The 22,241-nt window shown below is 46.7% G+C and overlaps 1 protein-coding gene and 1 pseudogene across 1 annotated transcript; one reads left to right on the forward strand and one right to left on the reverse strand.

Moving 5' to 3' along the window:
* The first annotated feature begins 8,352 nt into the window (after positions 1-8,352).
* Positions 8,353-12,843, forward strand: LOC136485113 (uncharacterized; annotated as a pseudogene).
* A 1,820-nt stretch (positions 12,844-14,663) lies between these two features.
* LOC136485123 (uncharacterized) lies at positions 14,664-17,927 on the reverse strand. Its single transcript, XM_066482070.1, has 9 exons — positions 17,362-17,927; positions 17,100-17,230; positions 16,863-16,948; positions 16,663-16,757; positions 16,471-16,567; positions 16,210-16,324; positions 15,937-16,091; positions 15,738-15,863; positions 14,664-15,044 (listed from the first exon to the last, which is right to left on the reverse strand). Exons 1-9 carry the CDS (start codon positions 17,541-17,543, stop codon positions 14,805-14,807), a joined length of 1,227 nt encoding a protein of 408 aa, XP_066338167.1. The 5' UTR covers positions 17,544-17,927; the 3' UTR covers positions 14,664-14,804.
* Positions 17,928-22,241: the final 4,314 nt, after the last annotated feature.

A 22,241-nucleotide genomic window follows, 5' to 3' on the forward strand; every position in this document is an offset into this window, starting at 1 on the left:
GCCGTCGCCATCGCCGGCATCGAGATCAATCGGATGGGTGCCATCACCGAGATCGATGCCGAACAGCCCACGGGCATCCTCACCGATGTCGTCGTCGTCCTTGATTTCCAGCTCCTCCTCGGGCTCGGGGTGCTCGCCATCGGCTAGGTGGGAATAGACATCCGTCACCACTAGCATGGTGACCCCAGCCGATGAAGGGTCGAACGGCCGACCCCGGCCCTGACCTCCAGCTCTAACACCGTCCCTCAACGATGGACACTGGCGCTTTGGCGCTGGCGGCCTAGCCATGGCGCCTCCAGAGGAGGAAGACACGACGTCAGGCACCACCAACCTACGAAGAACAGAGGACAGAACAGAAGAACAGGGGTGAGTCAGTGAGTGAGTGAAAGATGGACAGACACAACACAGATCTAAGGTTAGGGTTAGGGTTAACCCTAACCTGCGCCACCGGAGCCTAGTGCTGGAGAAGAGGCCAGGGAGGCAGGCAGAGGAGGAGACAGATAACAGTTAGAACGACGGTGAGCGGCGGCGGAAGGACAGACACGACGAACTCACATGGTACACCGGAGGAGGGGGGAAGAGGGGATAGGAAGGGAAAGGAGGGAGGAGATGGTTAGCGAACTCAGGTCAAGGTGGATGAGCGGTGACGAGGTCACCGGAGCAGGGCCGACGAGCTCCAGGCGTCGGATCGAGAGCGAGCGAGACGAGATGACTGCGACTACGAGCGGCGGGAGTGGAGTGGGATTAGGGTTAGGGATCGGGGGGTGGGCCGGGGGGGGCAGCATATATACGGTCGCGGGGGAGGCAGCTTCGTGGGCTGGGCCGCCTCTTTCACCAGGCCGTGCCCATGTCGTGCCGCGGGCCTAGGTGGCGGCCCAGGCACGTCCTGGTCCTTTAGGCCGGGCCGGCCTAGGCCCGATGGCCATCGGGCTGTTCCGTGCTTGGACCGGGCCAAATTGCCGGGCCACGGGCCGGGCCACGAGCCCGCGGGCTGGCCAGGTATACTCACATCTCACAACGGCTTTTCTCGTAGAGGCCGCAGCAGCTTTTTTTCGCACCCGCGGCCCACCAAACGACCCTAAAACGCGCTTCCTGAGGGCATCCGCGTGGCCTGTGCTAATGGCGTTTCGACGCCTGGCACTTTTTACTGGCCACCGTCGGTTAGTTTGTTCAGCGAGTACCGGCTTAGAGCAAGTATAATAGCAGGCTGTAAGCTGACTAAATGCTGAGGTGGAGGAGAGAGGAGAGGAGAGAGAGGAGAAGCGGGCTGTAAGCTTACAGCCGGCTTGGGCACAAGAACCAAGAAAGTCTGTGAGAGAGATAAGTGGGCCATGTATTAACTGTAAAGAGCCAACTACTATATGAGTGGGCTAAGAGAAGACTGTAAGGAACCTTACAGCCAACAAGCCGGTCCTCTGCTCCTGTAGCGCCCGCCCACACGCGGTTGGGGTTTCACACGCGCGGCCACTGGGACCGCCAGCCTGGCATAGACAAATCGACCAAATCAGGCTTCTCCACGTCCACAGCATCATCTCTTCCTCGCTCCCTCCGTCGCCTTCTCACTCCCTCCGTCACGGCTTCGCCTCGCCCTGGATCGGCGCCAACGCCGCCCGGCTCCACCGCTCTCACCCGCTAGAGCCGGAACGTCAGCCTCTTCCATGCTGATGCGGCCGCATGCCCCGCCGTCGCTTGCGCGTGTGGATGCGGCGGCTGCCCTTGATGGCCGCTGCGTGCGCGGATCTAATACGGAGAGGCACCCATGGCGTCCTCTCTTCCGGCGGCACCGCGTCAGCGCCGGAAGGTGCGGCGGACGGCTTTCCTGGCGGCTGCGTGCACAGATCCAAGATTGAGACACCGCCACAGTGTTCAGCTAAGGCGCTGGCTGCCTTCCCCATCGTCAACGGTTTGCGATTCGCATCCTCCGCCTCCCATTCACCTTGCACCCGATGCGCTTTACGGTGAATCCGGCCTCATTCGACACCCCTCTCAACTAGCATCTGAATCTCCATCGTCAACCATGCCAACGCCGTCGTCTCGACCAGGTACGAATTTGTGACCCCCGAACCAAAATCTTCGCTGTTGATTCATGCGCAAACGTCGGCTCAAACTGGTGGGCGGGTTTGTCCAAGCCAGACAGATCCGCAAGCCCGCGCATGCTATCGGCTCAGCAAATGTGGCGGCTGTGTTGTCCATGAGGCTTGCCATTCAGCCATTGTAGTCCCATCGCCGGCCGGGGGAGATGACAGGACGCAAAAACAACAGGTAAACATGCTCTACATCATCCTGTTAGCTGTTCCTATACTTTCTTATCGTATTCTAACACCCTTGGGCCACTATGATGTCGAATTGTGGTCTGTGGACCATCAAACTTCGACCGATTTCTTTGTGGGCATGCCTCCAGGATTGAGATTTATTGCAAATTGCTTCCACGAACTTTGTAGAGCTGAGTTTTTCATTGGACATGCTTTGACTCTTATCCATTTGAGATTCTTCCTATCTCTACATTAGTTACCAGTGGTTTTCTTCTTTTGCCTACATCGTGTGCAACTAATTGAATGAACCCATCCTGCTCTGAAGGTGGACATGCAGATATATGTCAAGTGTGGATCTAAATGCTTCTATCCTGAGACTGCAGCATTCTATAGTCTTGATGAAAATGCAATCATCAGCTGCCTTCTGGAGTTCTAGCAGCACAGCTGAAACTGCTACTGTCCATATGAACTTAGTATCCTCTTCCCTTATATCAAACATACAAAAATAATGTTGTTGTTTTCTTCTTCTAACTAAAATAGTTTATGTTTTTAGGCATCAGCTCTATCAAAGAATGCCGATCCCTTATATTAAAAATACAAAAATAATATTGTTGTTTTCTTCTTCTAACTAAAACAGTGTACAAAATGTTCTTTCTGCTTATATTTGCATTGGTGAGTCCTAAACAAATATCTTTCCTGTTAACGATTCGAGCGGAGCATAAGCTTTCTAGGTTTACAGATTAGATGAACATAGAAATGTAACATGTACCAGGCTTAGTATCATGTATCGACATGCATGTCACACATAAACATAGGTTACCATTGATGTGGGGTTTGCCCATAAAATTTGCAGACTTTTTATGTTTTCACGCCACTAGACTGCCTATTCTTTTTTTTGCCAACCTTCCAGTGGGATGTTTCAGATACTGAATTGTTTGACCACCAGGCAAGGAAGGTGCTTCCTATATAGCACGGATACGGATACGCGTATCGGTATCGGAAGGATACGGATACGCGGATACGGCAATTTCTTAAACATTCCGATACGCGGATACGTTTTAACTATTTTATTAATAAATAGATAACAATGCATAATAAATAGACGTTTTAACTTCTTCCTCGGTTTGCTCAGTGTGAGTGTTAGCTGATGGCCCCTGATCAACCATTTAACCAATTATATCTTCAATCAGCCAGTCAACCGTGCGTATCAATACTAAAATCTCCGTTTCAATATAAACTGCTACTCAGTTCATGCTGTTAACATCACAGTCAACAAGATGTAGCTCAGTTAAAACAATGGAAACAAAATAAATCATAGACTACCTAGCGGCCAGGAGGACGAGAGCGTGGCGAAAACGGAGGCCCTGCCTTCATCCTCATCACCATCGCTGGGCGCCGAGCCGTCGCCGGAGACCGAGATGAGGACAGGTCGCTGCGAGAACACTTGGTGCCAGCAGCCATGGAGCGAGGTCGCCTGGCCACGGATCGACACCGCCTGGCCGTGGATCCAGGCCGCCCGTCCTCGGATTGATGCCACCCCGTCCCGGATTGAGTCGCCTGGCCGCGGATCGACGATTGGGCGCAAGCCAGGACTGAGAGGCCGCCCAAGATGGGGGTGCTGGTTTCTGACAGAGGTGGCAGCCAAGATGGGGTCGTGGGACACGGATGGGGATTGAGAGGCGGAGGCGCGTAGGGACGGAGGGAACCGGGTGGAGGGGTCTTTTGCGGCGCCGCCGCGCCGGGGTGAGGCGGAGGCGGAGGCGGCTGCGCGTGGGAGACTGCGAGGGGTCGGGAGACGGGAGTAGGGCAGGCGGACTGGCGGCCGGCGTGGTAAGTTATTGGGCCGGCTGGGCCGTATCGACTCGGTCGAGACGTTTCCAATCGTTAGTTTTCAGCCCAAATAAGATGGGATACGCGGATACGCCGTGGATACGTATCCGGGCCGTATCCCAGGTGTATCCGTATCGGATACGTATCCGATACGGGATACGCCCCTTCCCTGCCGTGTCCGTGCTTCTGAGGGTGCTTCAGTAGTCACGGTAAGCTCAGCGCTTTGAGCGAAAAAATTCAGGTTTTCTGATGTGTGATTATTGGGATGGTGAAAACCACCGCATTCTTTATTTTTAAATTCAGCCTCCTTTTCGTTGTAAGACTGCAGGTCCATGGCCTATGGTCATGCTGAGGTGTTTGTTCACAGAAGTCTTCTTTTTCCATTATCTGTCTGTTCCCGCAAGATCGCGGTGAAATTGGCATTTTACTTCTTGGTTCCTACTAACTAAAGTTGTCTCGCCCCTGTACTGAAAGTAACTATCTTTGTATTGTGCTTTTAGGTCTCAGATAACCAACCTGATCATTATCATCCTATTGTGCAATAGAAGGAACTGGGTCACCGTTGCAAGTCTGTAAGATTATTGGCGATATGTGCGAGTCTACAGCATAATGAAGGATTCTTTTTTGTAACCCTTATGTTGGTACCATTTTTTTTTTCTTCCATGGGCATAGTTCGACCCTCATCAGACTCAGGAAACCTGCTGTATTCCCACATGGTATCTGATTTGTGTCCAGCTTGATTCATTGATAGTAACGTCGACTGATAATTTTATAGTTACATTTGTTCAGTTCGAATATAAACATCATTACCAATATGTTGGCCATTCTGATCAACAAATGTTTGTTTTTTAATTGTGTTAAACAAAACAGTAAGAAGTCCAATTCAGTGTACTTACGTATACAGCATAAGCGGAGCTTGTTCGCTTGCTCGTAAACGATCGTGGATTATAAGTTGAAACAATATTTTTCTCTCACATCAAATCAGTCAGCAATAAATAATCCACGATCGTTTACGATAAACGAATCACACCCACAAGCATGGGCGGATCTAGCAGTGGTGTGGGTGGAGCTCAAAGGAGAAGCTCCTTTATCACCTCCACGACAATGGAACATCTCTTTGGCCCCTCCTAATTTTTCTAAGGCCCCTTTAAAACGTAGGAAATTTCAAGAAATCATATAGGCATCTTATAGGAATCAATTCATTTTTACATAAAAAAACATAAAAAAAACCCCGCATTCCAAGAAGAGCCCTAGGCATGAAAAGAAAGAAAGGAAGAGTTTTAGATATTAAAGATGATTTAAAGCTCCCACTTCTATAGATTTCTAGATGCGCCTTTGCTCACATACCTACTCTCCCACTGTATTTCTCGTGTCCATGTGGAGGCTGTTGCAGTTTTATTTTCTTGTGTGATCAGTCAGTCCAACTGTATTCTCTCCGGTCTAGTTTAGTCATTTCACTTACTTCAAGAGTCAAATTTATAATTGTTTACCAATAATTTGACGAACAATTTCTAACCATCGTAATACAACTTGATACTGTTAGGATTGTAATCAAATGTACTATCCAAAAAGCATAAGTTTATATTCATAAAAAATAAAAAATATAATAAATAAATGACAAGAGTATAACTCAGGAGAGAGTGTCATGTTTGATTACGTCTTATAAATTGAACCGGACGGAGCAGTAGAGTACACAGATACAAAACTTGTAGTGGGACCAGAGAAATTTGGGTAGGGTTTTGTTGTGGGTATACACAAATATCAACAGCGTAGCTCAATCGAGATACCAAGAATGACAAAAAAATTTGTATACACCACCCTACCGCCCGCCCCGCGCGATGGCGACTGTGGGTGGATTCCTGTGGTCACGGTGGGAGCTCGCGTCTCCCACACGTGGGCCCGTGGGGGCGCGCAATACTCTCTCGTCTGACTACTTCGTCAGCCTCCATTTGCGGCGAGCCAATCTGTCGAACCACCCTAGGCCCAGGCTGTTCCTCACAAATGTAGGGTCCAACTATGCCGTTTAGTTTAAAAACTTTTCCTAAAAAGTGTTACAGTATTCATCACATCAAATCTTGCGATACGTGCATGGAGCATTAAATATAGACGAAAAAAATAATTGCACAGTTTGGTTAGAAATCGCGAGACGAACGTTTTGAGCCTAATTAATCCATGATTGAACGCTAATTACTAAATAAAAACGAAAATGCTACCGTAGTCAAATTCCCTAAGTTTACCCAATTAAACACAGCCTACGACGATCATCTCAACTTGTGTGGCAATGTTAACCCGGTGGTGTGGCCTGGAAGCTCATGCCCAACGATTTTTTTATTCCAACTCAGTCCCCAGGCAGTTAGATTCTTATTCATCTAAGGCCACCTTTAGTTCGGCCGGAATCGGCATTTGCACAGTGTTTGATGTGACGGCAAACACTGTAGCAATTTCGTTTGTATTTGTGAATTATTGTCTAAATATTGACTAATTAGGCTCAAAAGATTCGTCTCGCAAAGTTCAACCAAACTGTGCAATTAGTTTTTGATTTCATCTACATTTAGTACTTCATATATGTACCGCAAGTTTGATGTGACAGGGAATCTTCTTTTTTGCATAGTGCCAAAGTTGGGAGTTTGGAGAACTAAACAACACCTAGGCCACATTTAGTTCCGCCGATTCGGCGCCGACAAACGCACTGTAGTGTCGTTTTGTTTTTATTTGGTAATAATTGTCTAATCGTTGACTAATTAGGCTCAAAACGTTCATCTCGCAAAGTACAACCAAACTGTGCAATTAGTTTTTGATTTCGTCAACATTTAGTACTCCATGCATGTACCGCAAGTTTGATGTGACGGGGAATCTTCTTTTTGCATAGTGTCAAAGTTGGGAATTTGGCGGAACTAAACACGGCCCTAAGTTAAGGCATATGTTTGGTAGAACTTCTCCCGCTCTAGGTTCTTTGTGGAAGCTGAATCAATGAGAAAAGTAAAATTTTAACTGAAAATGTTTCTCTATAAACTTATAGGATAAACTCTATGCATATAATGAATCAGGAGATATACTTTTTTCAACTCCCAGCTCCCTAGTTTAATTTAAAGATTCACATGACGAAATCAACATAGAATCACTTTCCATTACTATTTGACAGAGCTCCTTCTTAATTCAGCTTGAAAGATGTTCCAAGAGCTCCACCAAACATACTCTTAGACTCTAGGGTTTCTAAAGTTAGATCAACCGACAGTCTGTTCGGTTGGCTGGTTCGTATCGTTGCTGGTTCGTGAAAAAGTACTGCTGGCTGGTTTATGTGAGAGAAAAATACTATTCCGGCTGAAAATTTACGATCGTTTACGATAAGCCACAGCCAAACGAACAGGCTAGTAGTTCGGCTTGATAGGTGTTGCTTGTCAATGTAATGTCAGGAGTCAATTAATAGAACACCATACTGGGCGAATGTTAGGACTCGCCATGACGAAATACAGGTGCTGTCAGAGTGTCAGTGTTCTGTGTAACCTAGATTAAGACAAAGATAAATTGGGACTCAAAACAAAGCTGCTCACGGTGGTGCATACTTCTTCCATCCTTTTTAACTATCATTTTCACAAGTTGAGAAGTCAAACATACTCAACTTTGATCAAATACATACAAAAGACTATTAATATTTATTATGATGCGTAATAAGTATCATTAGATTAACCATTATATATATTTTTATAATACACTTATTTAGGCATACAAGTGTTACTACTAGTTTCTATAAATCTAGTCAAATTTAAGAAAGTTTGACTGTTCCATAAAAAATGTCACGGTGAGATTCGTACTGTTTAAACTTTCTTAACTTTGAATAAGTTTATTTCTAAATAAGTTTATTATGAAATTTATTCAATGATTATCTAATAATACTAATTATGTAATATAAATATGAATATTTTCTTATCTATATTTAATTAAAATTAAAAATATTTGATTTTTCAGGAAAATGGCATTTTATATGGAGTGAGTAGATGCGATCAGCAAGAGTCTTGATCCGGATTTAGGGTCTCTTTGGCATGGCTTATGTTGGCTTCGGCTTCATCTATTTTGCGCAAATCGAAGCACTGTAGCGTGAAGTCGTTTTGTAAGTCGATGTTAAAATAAATTAGAAGCCAAGAAAAGTCAGTTTTTCTAGCTTCACCGGTGAAGCCTTTTTGATGAGCCGTGCCAAAAGAGGCTTTAGTTGACATCTATTAATGGGCTCGATGCAGCTTTTGGCCTACGAAGGCCCGCTCGTAGCCTTCGGTATAACTGGCATCTGATCCTCCTTGGTGTCGGCTCCATCCTCTACTCCGTTTCCCACGGGATCCACAAACCCTACCGCGCCGCGCCGTCCCGCCGCCACCGGTTCCCTCTGCGCCGCCAGCGCGGGCGAATATCCGCCGGGCACGAGCGGGATGGGGGAGGAAGCGCCACCTGCGCCCACGGCGGACAGCAGCCAGGACGCTCCGGTGCTTCCCACCGAGCTCATCACGGAAATCCTCGCCCGGCTGCCGGCCAAGTCGGTGGGCCGCTTCCGCTGCGTCTCCCACGCGTGGCTCGCCATGCTCTCGTCCGCCTATTTCGTCGATCTCCACTTGCGGCGAGCCAATCGGCCGGACCACCCCAGACTGCTCCTCACAGCGGTAGGGTCCGCCTACGACGACCATCTCCACTCGTGGCGGCCCGGTGGTGCTGTCCAGAAGCTCATGCCCGACGATTTCTCGGATGGGATAATCGTGCCTCTCACCAGGCCTTGCCGTGGCCTTATCCTCGTCCGCGGCACCGACTATAACGGGTACTTCCTCTGCTCTAAAGCAAGTCGTTTTGAGGATGTCTTAAGTCAAATATTTTAAACTTTGACTACAAATAATTTCTTTTGGGTTGAGTTTGAAAATATGAAAGTGATGCAAGTAGATTCATCTCGAAATGTAGTTTTATAAAAGTATATATTGACTATATTTTATAGCAAAAAGTAGCGGTCAAAGTCGTTTCTTAAAGACCGTGTCGATGTCCAAAACGACTTGCTTTAGAGAACCGGAGGGAGTACTTCGTCTGCAATCCTTCCACTGGTGACGTCCTGCTTCTCCCAGATACCAAGGCGACGATGAAGATGATCTGGCGGGCTAAATTGTTTCAGTCCCAACCGCCGCCGCACTTCTTTGAGGTATCTTACAGCCTTGGTTACTGCGAAGCGAGGAAGGAATTCAAGGTGGTGCGTTTGTTCTGCAACCCTGAGAGTGAAACTAGGACGGCAAGCTCCACAAGCTGCGACGTGTTTGTGCTCAGCCATGGGCGGATCCAACGGTGGGGCCCCCTACCCAGACCGCAGCAGTGGAACCCCTGTGGAGCCTCCATAAATTTTTAGGCAAAGTTCTAAGACCACAGCAGTGGAACCCCTGTGGAGCTTCCATAAATTTTTAGGTAAAGTTCTATAGTGTAGGGGGGGGGGGGCTGAGACTTAAGATTGAACAGCAATCGGAGATATGTGTTGTTCAGCCCCCCCTAAAATTATTCCTGGATCCGCCGCTGTGCTCAGCAAGCCTGCATACTGGAGGCCAGCTGGTGAACTGCCTCCTTTGTGTTGGGTGGAGGAGAAGAAACCGGCTGTTTCCTTCAATGGGTATCTGCACTTCCTCTGCCGAGATGGTGGCATTGTCACTTTCAGTATCAGCAATGAGATCTTTGGTTCCTTGCCACCGCCGTTAGGTTTCGAGGCTGCACCATCTGTGATGACAGAGCTCGATGGATGCTTATGCCTGTGCTATGGAGAACCAGATAGTGAAGATCTTTATCATGTATGTGTCCTACGAGATTACAATGAAGCCCGCTGGGAGACGCTGTGTTGCATTGATCGAACCGCTTGGCCAGACTCTGAGCGCACGCTCCTGGACTCGCTCTGGATGGCCCCGTTAGGCATATATTACTCAGATGGTGGACAAAAGATCATGTTCGAGACAGGTTCTTGCAAGGTGTTTGCGGTGGACCTAGATGGTAATGCCCCACAGATTTTATTCACTCCAGATGAGACCATCATTGGCTGTTGTGAGGATGACAATATCCCAGCACTAGGTCTGTATGAGGAGAGTCTTGTCCCTGTGGGCTGCACAATTGAAGAGATGATTTCCTCGTCACCAACAACTGAAGCCTGGTTCGACATCCTCAAGTGGCTACCGGCGCGCTCTGTTTTGGAGTTGAGCTTGGTTTGCAGAGAGTGGCGTGCAATGATCATGACAGATCACTTTATCCAATCACATGTTATTCACGCAAACTTGAATAAGAGCCCTAGGATCATGTTTGTTCCTATTGGGATCTGGAGAAATTCACTGATGAACAGAGACCACACATGTTTGCTAATCTTGTATGTTCCCCCCAGCCTGTCCATGGCCTTAATGTGGGGAGCTGTGCTTCCTGGGATTTCATATGCAATCCTGCCATAGGGTATTGTAAGCACATATCTTTTGATGATAATGATGGAACCTTGTTTGCTGGCCGTATTGGGTTAGGATATGATTCAGAGATTAACAAGCATGTTGTGGTGCATATTACCTACAAAGAGAAGAACCTGGAAACAAGATATTATGAGCTACAATGCAAAATGCAATATGTTAATGATGAGCAATGGCGTCAAGTAGACCCTCCTCCTAGACCTGTAAGTGCCACACCGCCTGCTTTTGTCAGTGGCAAGATTTACTGGTTGGTAGAGCCAAATCTTGGACCAGTTTCTGCAACATGTGAAATCGTGTCATTCAATGTCAAGACAGAGGAATTGGAAGTCCTGAAAGGTCCACCATGCAGCCATGACTGTGGGCATATGACCATCCTCCAGCTTCAGGGTGCACTTTGTGTGGCTTATTCGGATCAGAGTGTGAACACAATTGATGTATGGATGATGAAAGATTGTGACCTCTGGTTAGTGGAGTATCACATAGAGCTTGAGAAGTTCTTACCAGATTACTCGTTGGAGAACGCTACACCGTTGGCTATTGATCCAAAGGATGGACGGATTTTGCTCAATGCAGGTTGGTCATTGGGCTACTATGATCCCAAGACGGCAGAAATTGAAACCATCTACAGCATGAACATCTTAGATCATAGCTACAAATTGTGCCCTATTATCTGCCATGAAAGTTTGGTGTGGCCATTTAGCCCGTCATAATCTTGGGGTAGGTGCACTCCTACTTTGTAAATACTTCTTAGGCTGCTTTAAGCTTTTTGTCTTATTTGAAGGAATTCACAATCATCAATGACTTCAACTTTAATTGTATAAAAAAGAGCGTACCCAGTGCAGAGAGCTCCCGCTCTGTGCGGGGTCTGGGGAAGGGTGTTAGTGGCAAGCCTTACCCTCGCCTGTGCAATGCGAGGAGACCGTGACTCGAACCCGGGACCTTCCGGTCACAGGCGGTAAGACTCTAGCGCTTGCACCAGGCCTTTAATTGTATCCTAAAAAAAATACTTTCCAGTATTCTTAATTATAGTCATGGAACCTTAGCTCTAGTTCTCTAAGCATCTCCCATCTCTTTACATAACTTTGACTTCCTTTGCAATGGTTGTGTAAAAACTCAACTTGGTAGAGGATGAAAGTAAGTTTATCTTTTTCATGAAACCTATCTTCATTGTATTGGATGGTATGAAGGATGAAACTTTCAGTGTTTGAGTTTCTTTGAGCACTGGTTATTCAAATAATGCAAATTGTTAAACCAAACAGTTATGGATAAATCATTTGCAGTCAGCATTAATACCTTAAAATTTGATGAGTCTGGCAGTATGTATGCAACAGGTATGCACAAAAAATACAAAACAGTACCACGTGGACTTCTGAGGATCTGAATTGAAATAAACTTGACGAGTTTGGAAATATGTATGCAACAGTCATGCACAAAGAATACAAAACAATACCACATGAGATTGGAACTGATACTGTTGAAAACAATTGATCGAAAGATATGATCTTTGGATACGAGTTTAGCCAAGGACTTCATTTGGCAAACTTGAAGGTTTCATATGGATGGTCACTAGTATGGCCAATGCCCATATCTATTTTAACCAATTATTTAGTTCTTTCGATCCTACCTTCAGTTTGACTTATATAGTTATATTAGATTTGTCCTTCATAGGAAGCTGAGCCTAGCTCAGTTGGTTGAGGGTGTGGTTGTCTGCCTATACCACCTAGGTTCAAGTCCTTGTTGAGCAGAATTTGGTGCCTATTTTCTTCTTAACACAAACCTTAGAAACCACCTAATTCCCCGGTCTAATTTTTTTAGAGTTGTCCTTTTTCTATCTATATCTGCAAATGGAGCCAGTTTTTTTCTTTCTTTCTTGACCTGCAAGTAAAATTTCCATGGGTTAATGGAACATTTTTATTTAGTTAGCATACTTATCAAAGTCATTGCTATTACAGACTGTCTTTCATCCCTTATTTCCAAATTCTAACTCCCTGCATCGGTTTATTTGTATGGCACAGAAAGCGAGGACAAAGTACTGGTGGTGATGCTACATAGATGAACTGACGTGGGTCACCTACTTGCCTCATATATCTCATCATGATCCCATTTATCCTTGGTCTTTCCTTATGCGAAAACTTGTAATCTCAGCAAGAATAATTGGTTTGAGTAATTATCTTGTTGAGTGCTTTGTGGCAGCAAGATTTACTTTTAGTTCCAAAAGTTGTATGGCCGTCCGAGGACAGTCAGGGATAAGAAAATGGTAACCTGATAGTTCCGCAAAAGATGAGTAAAATTTGCATACAGTTTGATGACATGTGGCTTGTTTGGTTTTTCTTAAAGTCCTTGCTGAGCCTTGATTTTGAAGTCTATCTAGTCTTTTGTTCATTTTGGAAGTAACTACTTCCTTTTTTGTCTATCGTTTATTATGGAAGTAGCCTTTCGTTGACATGTCAGCCTTTCACCTTTGTTTGACACATGTTTTGATTTTGGAAACTTGGACCAACACAAGTTTTTGTGGTAGCTGTGGTCGATTGAGGAAGCTAATGTTCATGAAAATTACTTCCTCCGTTCCTTAATATAAGCTATAAAGATTTTTAAAGAAAATTTCAAAATATAGGTACGTATCAGCTTCCATGTCGATTAGTTTGGAAATCTTTCCACCATACATAGCATATGCCCCAATCAATTCTTTAGATTTATGGATCAATCTGATTGGAAGAGAGAAGATGCCTGATTTTTTTTTCCTCGGTCTTACATCCTTGCTGTGCGTTAATATTAGTACTAAAAACTATATGGCTTATATTAAGGAACGGAGGGAGTATTATATTCATGATTTTACTCTTATGCAAGAGCAATGAAGTGAAACATCGGTCAACACTCTTGAAGTGATGCGGTAAGTGCACATCTTAGCTATGGTGCGGCTATGTTAGAATAAAGCTGGAGTTCGGGGATTTTCTTGATTGGTTTCACTAAAAGTAGCTTCTTAGTGCACTCCCCATCCGCCAAGGTTCTTTTACAGGAGAAATGAAGTAGCGGTTCTTTTACAGGAGAAATGAAGTAGCTTAGGGCAGTCACAGCTAAAAATTTGCAATGGAGATAGAACAGATAGTGTACGAAATCTCTTATATTACTAGGGATAATAAAAATTCTCAGAAGTAGATAATTTTTTATTTAAGTTATACTCTTATCAAACCAGGGCCATGCCCAAGTCTGAAACATACTCCACATGTAAGCTTGTGATCAGAACATTATACAGATCTAGTTACACATTATATCTTAAAATGATTTCTAACTGCACAACTGAAGCTAAATTTCAAGGTAATCATTGCATATTTATCAGTACCAGGAGAGCGACCATGACAACCATTATGTGACCGTGCCTGAGCACATTATAAGTCACACACTTCTTGCGACCGTGCCTGAGCACATATTTCGTCAGAGGAAGAGATTTACAAAAACAAAACTTCAAGAGAACCTCGAAGCACAAAGATACGAGCACTACCACATAGCTTGTGGGAACACAAGAACACAATGCTAGAACATACACAAAGAAACCGACCACCTCAGCTCCAAACACAACAAAGGAAGTAAAATTCACCACCACACTAATCCTAAAAGTGCATCTAACCCTATCATAGGTTTTGGTGAATTAGTGACAATGTAAATAAAGAACTAATGAGATATGAAGCAATGTAGTGAATAAGCATTATTAAAACTGCAAATGACCAATGGAAATCGCTAATTCTTCAAAAGAATGATCACTACAACAAATGAACAACTTGGAGAGAAGATGCTAAAAGACTCAACCATGTATACAAGCTTAGCAACCCACTATATGGATTAAAGCAAACACCTAGAGCATGGTATAAGGTTCCAGGTACCTTTTCTTTAGGACTTTCTATTTTTTCACAATCCGATCTCTATCAATGAACAGTCCATATTTTTTCCAACTATTATAAAACTCTACTAACCTAAACAATCAAACAATAGTGGTTTCAATATAGTCAACTAAAACATGCTAGGATTTGTGCTACCAAGGAGAAAAAAACACACGATCCTACGATTATCATGTTAGCATTAGCAGGCATCACAACGCAGCAGCACAAAAAAGATGCAAGTAGTTACGGTTTTATAGGACGCGTTCACGTGGTTGCTCTGTCAAAGTAGAGTATATTGTACGGAATGAAACATGACATGACATGACATCAAAGTTGTATCCAGAAACTAAAAAGAGGAATAAATCTATTCTAGTAAAACAACGAAAAGGTTTTGATCAATTAGAGGCGGGCATAGTCTGATCTTCGTGTCTGCCAGTAAGCCATGGTTCTCCCTGCCTGCTTGCCAGCTTCCTCATCTTCATGGCAGCAGCCTTCAGTGTGTCATCGCCTTTGCAGAATGCAAACCTGACATACCGGTGACAGTAGCTTTCACCGTCAAACGTCTTGTGGAAGAACCCACGGCCAGGCACGGCAGCCACACCAGCATCGTTGATCAACTTCAACACAAATTCTATCTGAATTGCATAGTCCAGGGGGAAAAAAGGACCAATGCTGTTAGGATTTATCTTGTCATATAGGTATATTAGTGTTAACAATCCATGTATAGGCCTATATGGTTTATGGGTGAGAAAGCTAATGAAGACAGCAGCTATGAACTATGAAGTTTCTAGTACTAGCTAGTTGTTAGTGAACTTGAAGTTTACCATTGCAAGAAGCAAACTGCTGGGGTGAAAATGGAGCAAATTTGGTTTTTACAGGTTGCTTAACTAGCAAGTGGGAGAATATGAGCTGTGTACTATCAGGTTGGTTCCTGTAGCAACTGACCTGAAAGTCCTATAAAAGAGGCAGCAATCCTCCAGTGTAGAAGTGAGTTTGAGATAGAACTATAGAAGATAGAGCCTGGCTGTGAAGATCAAGCTAGTGTATGGTGTATAGTAAGCTAATGTGTATGTGTGATAGTAAAGCTTGATTGTGAAGATCAAGCAATGTGTGTAAGCTTGTAGTGTGAAGTTAAGATCAATATAGTACAAACTCGTGTTACTAGCTACTTATGTTATTGTGTTACTAGAAACAAAGTGATTTTTGTTTTCAACATTAGCAAATTCAAAGTTTCGTATTTAAGCTCAAGAAAAATGGTCCCATCTGAGTTCCACTGTATAGAGAAAAATGCTTCAGATGTAGTTCGATTTCTCATTGAAGAAACTCACATCTGAAAGTTGACAGGACCTTGGCAGCTCAGCAGACGCAAATACTGAACCTTGTGGCTTGAAGCTGATTTTGAAGCCGAAGTCTTTCAGCAACTGAAGGATGAAGTCTCTTTTCTCCTCATAGTCCTAGCCAAAGTCATCACAATTGCAAGGTAAGATAGCTCAATCTGAAAGAAACATGGTTAGAATTAAGGCTCACTTTTTTCAGGGATGTGTAGTAATCTGCTGTGCTTGTTAATGCAATCAACGCAGCTTCTTGGAATGGTGCAGGAGCTGAATCTGTTAATTTTATGTGGATATTTCTAATAGCTGAGGCGATGCTTGCTGCTGCACAAGCCCAACCGAGTCTCCAACCTAGTCAGTCCAGACAGTTAATTTGTCAAGTGTCATCTCACAAGTCACAAAAAAGTTGCTATTTCTATTGTTGGTTGTGTCACAACAAACTGCGCAGCAAATTCCGAGTTGTGCTCACCGGTTACACTGTAAGTTTTTGACAGTGAGGATGTGATGATGGTCCTCTCTTGCATCCCTGGAAGAGAAGCCAGTGAGATATGCTTGTTCGCATCGTAAGTAATATACTCATAAACCTGGAAGATATTTACACACATTGAGACGAGATAGACAGATTTTATGAAAATTTTCTTTGGAAAAATATGTATAAAAAAAGCTCACGAATTTTCACTATGTGTGGGGATAAGAACAATCCATATTGCTCATCACATCACAGATGTACCTCATCAGTTATCGCAAAGCAGTCCATTTTCTGACAAGCCTGGGAGATAATAAGCAACTCCTCTTTGCTGAAGACCTTCCCTGTTGGATTGTGCGGGCTGCAGGTGTAAGATTTGGTCGTTTCACAAGTAAAAAAAAAAAGTTATGCACAAACATATCCACACACAGGTAACAGCATGAATCAAACAATGACCTGTTCAAGACCACTGCCTTGGTCCGACTTGTAAAAGATTTCAGAAAACTGTCTTCGCTCAGAGTCCAAGAAGGTGGATCCAATGGCACATACACCTAAAAATTTAATTATGAATCGGATACTGAATTCTGAATCATCATGCTTGCTACATTCAAAACAAAACAAAACTCTGAATTTCTGAACTAGAAAATTGATCTTACAGGGACGCCTCGAGCTAGCTCAATGCATGTCTCATACGTTTCATAAGCAGGGTCGAAGAGCAAAACTTCATCTCCTTGGTCGATTGCTGCAAGGAAGGAGAAGCAAATGCATATCCATCATCAGGAAGAATGCCCACAAGGTTCTGAAACTAGCACAATTGCCGACTAGTCTGTACTCTACTACTTCAATGTATGTAGAAAAGCTAAACGTCTTATAATTTGGAATGGAGGAAGTACTTGCAAAGATAGCTGCAGCGAATGCTTCGGATTGGCCGCAGCAGATGACGAAGTCCGTGAGCGGGTCGACGTCCAGGCCATGGTCCCGTTTCATCGTGTTGGCGAGAATGTCGCAGATCCGCTGCACATGCCTACGCGCCGCTGCAGTCAGTCGCGGCGGAGTCGAAGTGGAAATGGAAGTGGAACGGGAAACATTTCCCGGCCCTGAGCGCTACTGCCTACTGCGCTAGAGGAGGAGGAGGAGGTGTCGTGGCGAAGGAACCTGTACTGGTTGAGGTCCGCGGCGATGGCGGCGGCAGCGGCGGCCTTGACGTGGGGCGGCGCGGGGAAGTCGGGGAAGCCCTCGGCGAGGTTGACGGCGCCGACGCGCTGCGCCAGGTGGGACAGCTGCTGGATGGGCGACGGCGCGGACCGCCTGGACACCGCCGACAGCCTCCGCTCCATGGCGCCGCCGCCGCTTGTTAGCGCCCGTGTCCGTGTGGGTGTCCGGATAAGGTGAGGTCAGCTAGCAGCGTGCTATTGCTGTCACGCGCGCGCGCGCGATCCGGAGCAGCGGGGTTTTGCTTTGTTTGCATTGCTGCCCTGGCCGTGTCTACATGGGAGCGTCGCCGTCACGTGACGCGTCACCTGATCGGCATCTGCAGCTGCAGAGCTGCGACGCAGACGACGGCAACGCAGGGGAAAAGAGACAGGAGGCCGGCTGGCTGGCGGCTGCAATTCTGCAAAGGGCAAAGGGCGGCGTCTTGTGCGTGCTAGGCTGCTAGGACGACGATCGGCTGGAACACAAATTCATTTGGAGACGAAATGAAACCTGTTGGAGTATCTCTGTTTGCCCAATGTCAACAGCACAAGCCCAGTGGCTTCCGAAGGAGCAGCTGCCGGAACCCGGCCGTCACCAGTTCGGCTCAAGAGACTGATGAAGCCGAGTGCCAGGGTGTTTGGCCCATCTTGGGTCAACTAGGGTCACAGTATAAGTAGCAAGAGGGATGTGAGAAACAGGAGGAAGAGAAATATGTAAAACCCTAATTCTGTTTTTAATCATTCCTAGTAGATTACTTCCGCAATTCTGTTCTTTCTGTACCGTCCCCTTGCTTCCGCACCGGCGGTGCTAACACCTGGTATCAGACGTCTCGTTACCAATCCTGGACGCGCCTTCCCCGCCACCGCCTCCTCCGCCGCCCCCAACCCCACACCACCACTACACCCGGCTAAATCACGCTCGCGGTGCCATGGAACCATCCTTGAAGCACATCCTCGACGCGCTCAACGCCCGCTTCGACGAATTCGACCGCCATCTTGATGACCGCGACCGCGCCTTCGCCGACCGCACCGGCTCCGTCGACTCCCGCTTCGCTACTCTGGAGTCTTCCATTTCCACCCAAGCTACTGGGCTCGAGCGGCGTTTGGCGGGCATCGAGTCCCGGCTTCCGGATCTAGTGTCTGCGTCCGTCGAACAGCGCCTCGCCTCCCTTGAAGCCTCCTTCGCCGACGGCCACCATCCCACCACTCTGGAGCCCGGCAACGACGTCACCGTCAAGCCGGAGTCCGATCCGCAGGTGGCCGCGCTCGCGCAGGTCTCGGCGGATCTACAAGCGTGGCGCCTAGGCGTGGATGGCGTCCTGGATGACATCCAGAAGGACGTCCAGAAGCTGGTGAAGTCCCTCGACCGCCAGGTGTTTGACGATTCGTCTCACCGGCTGGTCACACTTCCTTCACCACCGGCGGCGACTGCGTTGGCTCCAGCAACCGGTCTGCACGCCACACCGCCCAGCGGGCACCGCGTCGACATCAGTCCACGGGATGCTGGGTCCGGAGTCGTCACGATTTGGACCCATGTCCCGGCCAATGGTACGCTTCCTGAACATCAATCTCGTCTTGTTGTACCTGATTTTCGTCCGCCTCCTGTTGTTATTCCTCCGCGTCCACCACCGGATCCCGGGCACCATCCTCCTGCACATCTGTTTCACCCCCTCCGCCTCCCCATCCCAATTTTCATCACAAACCCTTCCATCTCCACCATTCCCCTCCTGTTTACCCTCCCTACCCCGAGCCCATTCGCCCCACTCAACTCACTGGCCGGCTTCCTAAACTTCCTTTTCCAACGTTCGATGGGGCTAATCCGAAACGTTGGCGTTCCCTCTGTGAGAAGTATTTCCTCACGTATGCTGTCGATCCTTCTATCTGGATTGGTCTGGTTGAACATTATATGGAAGGACCAGCCGCCATTTGGTACCAGTCTATCGCCCCACAGCTTCCCTCGGCCACTTGGGACTCCTTCTGCCAATTGCTTCACGCACGTTTCGATCGTGATCAGCATGAGCACTTCCTTCATCAAATGTTCAGTATCCGCCAACAGACCTCTGTCGCAGCTTATGTCACTGCTTTTTCCCAGTTAGTTGATCAACTCATGTCCTATTCTCCTAATGCCGATCCTCTTTTCTTCACTCAGCGTTTCATTGATGGCCTTCGCTCCGACTTCGAGCAGTAATTCTAGTTCAGCGTCCCCACAATTTCGATATTGCTGTTCGTCTTGCTTTACTGCAGGAAGAAGTGGGCACGGCTCCTACTCTGCGAGCCCCGCATGGAGGTGATTGGACGGCTGCTTTTCGTCCCCGCCTTCCAGCATCCGCAGCGTCTCCACTGCCGCTGCCCCCGCCTCCACCGTGGGCTGACAAGCCAGTCGTCCCAGTTGTTGCTGCTCAGACTGGGACAACTGCTCAGGCCTCCAATCAAACCATGGCGGCAGTCAAGGCGTATTGGAGGGCCTTGGGTCTGTGTTTCAAATGCAACGCCAAGTGGAGTAAGGATCATGTCTGTGCTCCCGAGGTACTACATGCTGTAGATGCTCTCTGGGAGTCACTTTCTTCAGAAGATTCGTTGGTTGATTCAGTTGAAGAGTTTCCACATCCGGAGCAGTGTTGTTTAGCTCTATCCAAGTCTGCCTTGTCTGGGGTGCCAACTTCCCGCTCCATCTGCTTCGCCGGTTTGTTACAGTCCATTCTAGTGCAAATTTTGGTCGATTCAGGCAGTTCATCATCTTTTGTGAATCAAGCCTTGGTCCCTCGCTTGACTGGTGTGGTTTCAGTCCCAGTGTCTACTTCTATCTTGGTTGCTGGTGGGACTCAGCTTACCACCTCAGCAGTTCTGCTTCAAGTACCTTGGTCAGTGGGTGTTTGCTCTTTTCAGTCTGACTTCAGGGTGCTACCACTGGGCACCTTTGATGTCGTGATTGGTATGGACTAGTTATTAGCTCATAGTCCCATGCAGATTCATTGGCAGGAAAAGTGGATGGCAATTACATATCAGGGATAGTTAACTGTGTTGCAAGGGATTCCAACTTCTTTTCCTCAGCAGCTGTTACTTCACATTGCTTCAGTCGCTGCTGCTGACCAGGCTAAACTAGATTTGTAGACGTTGCTAGCTGAGCTATAGCCATTGTTGGATGCTTACTCTGATCTATTTCAGCCACCTACTTCCTTGCCACCGTCTAGGGCTTGTGATCATGAGATACCCTTGATACCTAGAGCAACTCTAGTTCATGTCTACCCTTATCGGTACCCACCCAAGCTCAAGGACGAGATTGAGAAACAAGTGCAAGACATGCTATCACAAGGGTTGATTCACCACAGCCATAGCTCATTCTCTTCTCCAGTGCTCTTGGTGCGTAAAAAAGATGGCGGCTACCGCTTTTGTGTGGATTTCCGTCACCTCAATGCCCTGACCTTAAAGTCCAAGTTTCCTGTACCGGTCTTCGACCAACTCATGGATGAGTTAGCACATGCTCGCTGGTTCTCTACTCTAGACCTACGGGCTGGCTTCCATCAAATTCTGTTGCGTGAAGGGGAGGAGTTCAAAACAGCGTTCCAAACACACCTCGGCTAGTATGAGTTCCGAGTGATGGCGTTTGGGCTCACAGGCGCACCAGGTACCTTCCAAGGTGCCATGAATGCCACCCTTGCTCCTGGATTGTGAAAGTTCATTATTGTCTTCTTTGATGATATACTGGTGTTCAGCCCTTCCTTGGAGTCTCATGTCAAGCATCTACAACAAGTTTTTGATTGGCTCCGCCATGATCAATGGAGGTTAAAGAAATCCAAATGCAGTTTTGCCAGACAGTCCATATCATACCTCGGCCACGTGATTAGTGCTGCTAGCCTATCAACTGATCCAGCGAAGGTGCAGGCTGTGGCAGACTGGCCAGTACCATCCAACATCAGAGAGCTCCGTGGCTTCCTCGGATTGGCTGGTTATTACCGCAAATTTGTCAAGCATTTCGGTATTCTTGCTAAACCCTTAACTGAGTTACTCAAGAAGGATCAACTCTTTGTGTGGATGCCAGCTCACGCTGAAGCCTTTGAACTGCTCAAAGCGGCTCTATGTTCAGCACCAGTCTTGGCTCTTCCCAATTTTACTAAGCCTTTCCACATCGAGACTGATGCTTCGGGTTCAGGAATTGGGGCTGTGCTTCAGCAGGACAGTCATCCACTCGCCTTTATTAGCAAACCACTTAGCAAGAGGAATCAAGGCCTCACTGTCTACGAGAAGGAATATTTGGCAATCTTGTTGGTAGTGGATCATTGGCGCCATTACCTGCTCCAGGCCAAGTTTTATATTCACACCGATCATCAAAGTCTAATACACCTCAATGACCAACGCCTTCACACTACATGGTAGCAAAAAGTGTTTGCTCATCTCATGGGTCTCCGGTACAAGATCCTCTACAAGAAAGGCACTGAGAATGGAGCTGCTGATGCCTTGTCTCGGCGTCGCCATCCCGAGCAACTTATGGCGATATCTTCTATTACACATCAGTGGTTAGAGGCAGTGGTGCTCAGCTATCAAGAGGATTTGGAGGCTAACAAGCTGTTGTCTCAATTGGCTCTCAACCCGGACTCTGTGCCTTCCTACTCTCTGGTTCAAGGCGTGATTCGCTACAAGGGGCGTATTTGGCTGGGCTCTAGTAAACCCCTTCAACAGCAAGTATTGACAGCCTTTCATGCTAGCCCGATGGGGGGCCATTCTGGTGCACCAGCTACTTACTCCTGACTGAAGCGTCTTTTCTTCTGGCATGGCATGAAAGCTGATGTCTAGAACATGGTGCAGTCGTGTCCCATTTGCTTGTAGGCTAAACCCGATAGAGCC

This window comes from Miscanthus floridulus, chromosome 1 (assembly GCF_019320115.1).
Source record: "Miscanthus floridulus cultivar M001 chromosome 1, ASM1932011v1, whole genome shotgun sequence".
In the NCBI taxonomy this organism is placed as follows: Eukaryota; Viridiplantae; Streptophyta; class Magnoliopsida; order Poales; family Poaceae; genus Miscanthus; species Miscanthus floridulus.